General features: G+C 39.2%; 1 protein-coding gene across 2 annotated transcripts in view; it reads left to right on the top strand.

Moving 5' to 3' along the window:
* The first annotated feature begins 2,161 nt into the window (after positions 1-2,161).
* Positions 2,162-7,635, top strand: part of CUNH4orf51 (chromosome unknown C4orf51 homolog) — a 37,787-nt gene continuing 32,313 nt past the window's right edge. For both annotated transcript variants that reach the window (XM_023705744.1, XM_004645450.2), the window contains exon 1: positions 2,162-2,493. In XM_023705744.1, the coding sequence (XP_023561512.1) occupies positions 2,258-2,493 (236 nt within the window). In that variant the 5' untranslated portion in view covers positions 2,162-2,257. The remainder of the gene's footprint in view (positions 2,494-7,635) is intronic.

The following is a 7,635-nucleotide window of genomic DNA, read 5'->3' as shown; positions in this document are numbered from 1 at the left end:
TGCTTGCCAGGCAGGTGCTGTGCCTCTGAACTGTATCCCTGGCCCCTCCAACTGATTTTGAACAGATTTGCTCCGCATCTAGTAGACTGACTAATCCACAATTATATCTGAACTCAAAAGGAAAAATTTTCACAGAAGTTGTCACAACTTTTGATTCTTGGGATTATAATTGTTTAAATGACATCAGACCTGATTTGGGGAGGAAAATGTAATGGAAGTGTTGTAGAGGACAGGTAAGGCACACATATGCTATAACTTACCTTTAAAGGACCTTATTTTGTTCCACATAGAAGACAATTTAAAAGCATTTTCTACAAATAGCCTTTCACAATTTGTGTTATTTACTTTTTTGTCTCAACACAGTAGCTATTGCTAGCAGAGCTTTAAGCAAAACCACCATTTTTCTTGAATAGATGAAGGTACAAGTACGTGGGCAGCTGCTTCCTGACACCAGATAAGTTGAAAGGATTGGGGCAGTCCAGTTTCTTTCTTCATCTTCCTTTTTTTTTTTTTTCCTTATGGGGGATTGAATTTAAGGATTCACTGAGCGACATCCTAAGTCCTTGTTTATTATTTAATTTTTGAGATAAGAGTCTGTTGTTACAATGTCCAGGCTGGTCCAAGCTTGGAATCCTCTTGCCTCAGCCTCCCTATGAGCTGGGAGTGCAGTTAGATGCATGCCCACTTTCCTGTCCTTCACTTCTTATCTCCATCTTCTTTTTATCTCATTTAAAGCTTTTTAATACCCTTCAACTCCTTGAGAAAAAGCCATTGAATCATCAGATATCTGTCTAATCTTTTCCTTAAGCCAAAGGTACTTATGCTCCAAATTTCAACATTTTAAGAAATATTCACTTGAACTGTAGATAAGAAGAATTTGTAAATAATTTCATTCTCAGAGAAACATACTATGCAGTGCATCAGCCTCACTCAAGAGGGCTGAGGACATAGTTCATGATTGAGAGCTCCACCAACATCCCAGAGGCCCTGGGGTCCAACTCTAGCACTGAAGACAAAACAAGCAAAATCTACAAGACAATCCCTAGAGTTGTATCTTCTGTATTCAAAGATTGACTGCATCAGAAACAATAGCAATATCAAAATGCAGATTCCTGGACTTTGCTTTAAACATTCACCTCTGAAAGTAGGGACGAGGTCTCCTTCCATCAAACACTCCATCGTGCTGATCAGCCACCTACGCTCACCACTAATGTTGGCTCCACTCACGGAAGTGATGACCAATCCCTCTAGGTGAGGTGAGGTCGCCCAGGTTACATGAGTGGCCAGAGGGTAGAGGGTTGCTGCTCCAAGAGAGAAGAGGGAAGAGAAAGGATGATTGTCCAAGAAGCAAGTTTTGTTTTGCCAATGAACTGTTGGTTAACCCAGAGAAGTGACAGAGCAAACACATTACCAGATCTAGAGTAATTATTAGTGTATGTGTATGTCTGTGTGTTTGTGTGTGTGTGTGTGTGTGTGCGTGTGCATGTGTGTGTATGTGTGTGTGTGATCTTGTGAACAGACATTGAAGGCTATCAAATCAAAGAAAGGTTCTCTGTGGCCTTTCTATGACCTTTTCTTAACCCTGGCTGCTATAGAGGATCCTCTAGGCCTAAGCTTTGAGCAAATACCCATGTCTGGGCACTCTTCCAGCCAACTAGATTGAAAACTACAGCACTGGGTCCTGGGTCCTGGGCTTCTACTCACCTTCATGGCTCCCAGGGTGGTCCTAATGCCAGCCAGCAAGAGCACCATTGCTCTGTGACATGAGAAGCTGTTGAGTCACCTGCTATTGTTGATATCACAAGCACCCTGGGTTCTTTGCCAGACACTTACAGACCAGGTCCTTAGAGGAACTGCACACTTGGCACTGTCCTTCTGTCTTATTCCTGCCTCTTAAATCCACTGTCATTGAGTCACTAATGTCTTTATGATAGCAGTCGTAGACAGATCATTTTGTTACATTTTTCTCACCATGATTATAAAGCAGCATATTTGGTAGAACACCAACTAGAAGTTATTTCACTTACAAATGTGCTTGTTAAAAATGTGTGTGTGGAGGGGGAGGGGAGCATTTATGGAATTTTGTGGCTTGTTGCCTGGCAACGGTACCTGAGAGAGTTAAGCTTCTGAACTCTGAACTGTCAGAGTTCTGAAGCTTGGTAAGCCCATTGATGGCTTCCTGCTAATAGAAGGAAATGAGTTCTTCATTATGCAGAGGGTTTGAAAATTTGTACTTCAGAGCATACCATCCATCGCTATGTCACAATTCTTGTTCTTGACTCCACAAATTCTTCTGCCCTTTAGTCCACTAACTTCTCAAGAATTTGATCTGATTAGACACAAGGCCAGAGCATCTTGGCAGAATGAGACACGATGGTGCGATTCCTCTGTGACAACCTACTCAGGCAGTTACCGAGAAAAACAACTGGATGAGTCCACCCACAGCCGGCTTGCTTTTCGGACAGCTGGACAGCAGGAGCTTGTGCATAAACGGTTAGATTCCTTTGTCATTTGCACCTGGTATTTCACTATAAATATGAGAGCTCTTAGAAGCAGGAGGTATGGAGAGCTTGAAAGACTTCCCACACATTAACCCTGTACATTTTCCTGTGTAAATGTCAGTGGGAAGAAGAACTAAATGTCACTTACCAGCTGAAATTATGATTCTAGTCTCTATTTGCTACTCCTGAAATGACATAGAACTACCTGCTCCTGAAGACATAGCGATAGGAATATTGGACTAAATTGTGGGCATTTTGTGTTCTTTTCTCAGAAAATTCTCCTAAGAATTTCACCTTGTTTCTTGTACATTTTTTTTCCACTTTCAGGAGTTGAAAAGTTCCCTCAGAGCAAGAAGAATGTGGGCTAAACCCTCCTGTTCTTTCCATCTGGACTTAGGCAGCGTCCAAGGACACTCTGGGAGTGCTTACCCGTAGCCAGGCCTGTGACAGATCTGCAGTCAAAACATTAACTTTAGTTGTATGTAAAGACTGCAACTATAGAAACAAGTAATCAGCTCGCCCAAGGGAAGGAGATTTTATACTCTGTGGTGAGAGAGGGAATGTAGTATTTCTGGAAAGTTCTAAGCAATGCAGGTTTCCTCCAGGGTGGGGAACGAAAAAGCACCCTGCCCCAAAGAAAGTGTGGACCACATCAGAGAAGCACTTGGTCCCAAGTACTCTTGGGGAGCTGCCAGGAACTCTGGGGTTGCAAGACAGAAACTATCAGTGAGGGTTTGGGAGAATGTGAGGACTTATGAAATCCATACCTTGGAGTGCCAATGAGCAAATCAACTGGATTAGTGTCTCAGCCTCCCAATGTGAGAATCACCCCACATAGTTCCCTAAGAAATGCTACTTTACCTCCCAGGATTTTTCAAATCACCAAAACAAAATGCTTAAAACAAAAACATCTTACAAGTACTTTTCAGTGCCATGCCTCATCTGGTGTATTCCAACAGTCTAGACTACTCCTGAGTATGTTGACACTTCACTTAGCTTTGGGAGTCCCTTTGTTAATTCTGTGATTCTTGAGATTCCACAGGCCAGACCAGGGAACTGATCTTCAAGCGCTACTGGGTTCTTCTCTGAAAACAGTGTTCATGAGCAAGTACTCAACCAGAACCAATCACTGGAGGACACACATACAAACACACACACAAAGAAAGAAAGAAAGAAAGAAAGAAAGAAAGAAAGAAAGAAAGAAAGAAAGAAAGAAAGAAAGAACTTAATAGTTCTTAAGAAATGAAGACAAATGACATTTGGTGAAAACATGCAGGACTTTAAATTTGTTTCCTATTCAGAGTGAGTGTGGTTTCTATATGAATCATTCAAGCCAAGGCGCCTTATGACATTGCAAACCACAAAGGGACACAGCTTGTAGTTATCTGTTTTAGAGAATTCCAGACATATGTATAGAGAGAGTCCTTGTACAACAGATTATGTAGAATAAAACTGCTTGTTCTATTAAAGACCAAGGAAAATCAAGTCTTATGAAGGGCAGATGAAGCTCATTTTGAAAATACTGATTATATTCTATATTTGTATTTGGTTTTAATAAACCTTCCTGGCTAATTTTAGCCCTAAGTACAAATATGTCTTTAAATTTTAAGCAAAAACTGATGCAAATTTGCAAAGGCCATAAAAAGACATTTTAATACTACTATATACTATGAGGATTCTATAGGTGTAGTAGTATAATAAGGTTAAGAAAATTGATTATTGGTTTAATGAGGATTATTGAAATAAAAAATGCAATGACTGATATTTATAATATATTGTCAGAAAAATGCTAAAGTCTACAAAAATATTTTTATTTGCCTTTTATCTGCTCCAGACAGTGAATAGCGATATCGTTGTGAGACAGAAGAAACTTGGTGGCGTCTTTTTTAAAATTAAAATTAATTTTTTTTTAATTTTTAAAATTCTTAAGCATTTGGTTTTAAATAAATTTTAATACTAGCAAATATGTAAAGTTTATGATGCCAGCAAAGGAAATAAATAAGCACAGATATGGGCTATGTCTGCCCCCTTTGTCTACCAGTGACAGCAGAGATGTGTCCTGAAGTGTGCCTCTTTTTTCTGTTTTTTCCCTTTGCTTTCTTCTTTATCTTCATATTTTAGTTTTTAAATTTCTTTCTTTGTCTTCACTATTTATTCTTGTTTTTATACATGCAAATGTTGATTCTAGTTTTGTCATTGTTTTGTTTTGTTCTCCTTTCTGTTTTTCCTTCTTTCTTTCTCTCCTTTCTTCACCAGTTCTCAAAGGTTGTGTAATCTTTCTCTGTCCTCCAGCCTTGCTTCTAATCCTTTTTTCTTCTTTTGTTTCTCTATTCCCCCAACCCCAGCCCTTTTCAAAATCTCTCTCTTGAGAGTAAAATTGCCATATTGAAGGGATATTTACTAGATACAGTTCTCTAGTTTGTTTCAGATTTTGCTATATAAGTACAAATCCTGTTCATATGGTTAAAGGTAACAAATTGTTATCATAGTTTGTCATTTTCAATGGGTGTGATTGATGCTTTTTTTAATTGCAAATTGTACTACGTTAGCTAAAGTGACTTAATTGTTCTAAACAGCTCTTCCTCATTCTATGGTGAGACTCAGATCGCTTGAGGGTCATGAGTAATACTATAGGCCAGTACCAAAGCCCTATAGCAATACTATAGGGCTGGGCCAAGTAGGCAGAAACTTTTCATCCCCAATAAATAGAAGAGGTAAGTTCTTGCAATAGACTCAAAATCCAAAAACCAGCTATAATTGGAAAACATCTCTGAGAAGTAGTGATTTCAACGAACATAATTATCATAAACAATTTATAAGCATCAATGCAGGAACTAAATTACACTGATGGGGACAACTAAAAGAACTCAAAGGTCTAAACTTTTTACTAGAAAAGAAAGAAAGGGTCCAGGGAGATGGCTCAGTGGAATAAGCGCTTCCCTGGTAAGTATAAGGGCCTGAGTTCAATCCCTGGTTCCACAAAAAAAAAAAAAAAAAAAAGAAAGAAAGACAGGAGGAAAAAAGGAAAGAGGGAAAAAGGAAGAAAGGAAGGAAAGGACAAGAAAGAAAAAAGAAAATGATTATAATCTAACAGATACATAAAATTTCCATGAATTCATACTGGCATGCATGCATAAGTAAATAAATAAATAATTATATTAGTGGGGGAGAACGTCAAATTTCCCACACAGAATGAATTTCAAAGTATTTATGTGGTTCCTTCATGACTAAAGAGACAGAACAGAACTCACACTACTCCTTAAGTGTGAGCTATGCAGAGTGATTTTTCCCCAATAAATGTAGAAATGTAAAAGAGGAACTTTACTATGAGAATACCCAGCAAACGCTCCTTCACTATCTCAAACCATTGCTAATATTGACAGTGATAAGCCACAAGGTATCACTTGGCCCTGGTATAATGTGAAAGTGGACTCTACCTCTGTGACCTTCCTTTCCAAAACGTTGCTTGCATGTAATCATGAGAAAACATGATAGAAATGCCAATTCAAGGGTGGCCTGTGACATACATGACCAGTAGTACTAAACACTGTCAATTGGTAATAATTGATAAGCTGGTCTTCATTAAAATTTAAAACTTCTGTGAAAAGACAGTGTCAAGAAAATGAGAAGACAATATAAAAACAGGAAAAAAAGTTTGTGAAAGACATATCTGGTACTAGATTGTTATCCAAAATACACAAAGAATCCTTAAGATGCAACAATTCAAAAATAAACACTCTGACTTAAAAATGGATCAAAGGCCCTAAAAGACACCTCATCCAAGAAAATGCACAGATGGTAATACAAATATGAAAAGATTTTCCACATTGTAAGTCATCAGGAAATGCAGATTAAAACAACAAGGATATATCACCAGACACCTACTAGAATGGCCCAAATCCAGCACTGCCAACACTACATGACGGCAGCTATGTGGCGTGTATCAGTCAGTGCCCACAAGAGAAACACATTTAATAAAGGTACATAAATAGTAAGGATTTACAAGGGAGGCTCACAGTGGCCACCTGCAGAGTGAAGTGTGGATGATGTGAAAGGGTTTTCTGTGTGCTAGAGATCAAAAGGATCTAGTCAAAGGTCCAAGGCCTGAGGAGTCTGTGCTGGAAGCCAGACATGATGTCCCAGGTGAAGTTGATGACTGGAGTGCCTCTGAAGAAACTGAAGGGAGGCTTCTGTCTTTTTTCCCTCTTTCATGCCATTTAGGCTACAAGCATATTGGCCGCTACCACTCACACCCAGAGGGCCTCCTGTCTTCAGTAAATCCACTCAGCCACACACAGCACTATGGTAATCCACTTAGTTGTATGTTTCCTACTCAAACTGACCCAGTGATTAACTATCACACGAAACAGGAGGGTTTAGTCCTGCTCTTGGGAAAGCAAAATACCACAGCATCACTGAAGACAGTTCCAGAGTTTCTTACAAACTGAACTTTGCTGTTATCATAGGATCTGGCGTTAGCACTTCTTGGTACTTTGCCAAAGGAGTTCAAAACTTACATTGAAAACTCATGAACCAATATTTATGGCAGTTTTATACATAATTACCAAAATTTGGAAGGAACCAAGATGCCTTTCAATAGATAAATGGATAAACTTTGGCACATACATACAATGGAGTACTATTCAATGATACAAAGAAATGAGCTTTCAGACTCTGAAAAGACATGGAGGAAATTTAATGCATACTACTAAGTGAAACAAGCCACTCTGAGAAGGTTACGCACAGCCTGCTTCCAACAGTATGACATTTTGAAAGGGGCAAAACTGTAGCAACAGTAAAAATATTAGTGATTTTCATTGATTGGTGGAGAGAGGGAGGGACAAATAGCTGGAATACAGAATATTTTAAGACATTAAAAATATATTCTACAAGGGCCGGCCAAATAGCTCAGCGGGTTAAAGCGCCTGTTTAGGCAGACACAGCGACTAGGGTTCAATCCCTGGTGGTGTGCCATGCCGGCCCCACCCTCGGGGTGCACTAAGATGGCAATTGAGACTGGATATGGTGGTGTATGCCTGTAATCCCAGCTCTTGGGAGGTTGAACACAGGTGGATCACTAAAAGTGAGATCTACATAGAGAGACTCTGTAGACCCTGTACTAAAACACAAATAA

Source organism: Octodon degus, unplaced genomic scaffold (assembly GCF_000260255.1).
Source record: "Octodon degus isolate 3935 unplaced genomic scaffold, OctDeg1.0 scaffold00227, whole genome shotgun sequence".
In the NCBI taxonomy this organism is placed as follows: Eukaryota; Metazoa; Chordata; class Mammalia; order Rodentia; family Octodontidae; genus Octodon; species Octodon degus.
The sequence above is the reverse complement of the archived record's forward strand: the minus strand, read 5'-3'. Positions and strand labels throughout refer to the sequence as shown.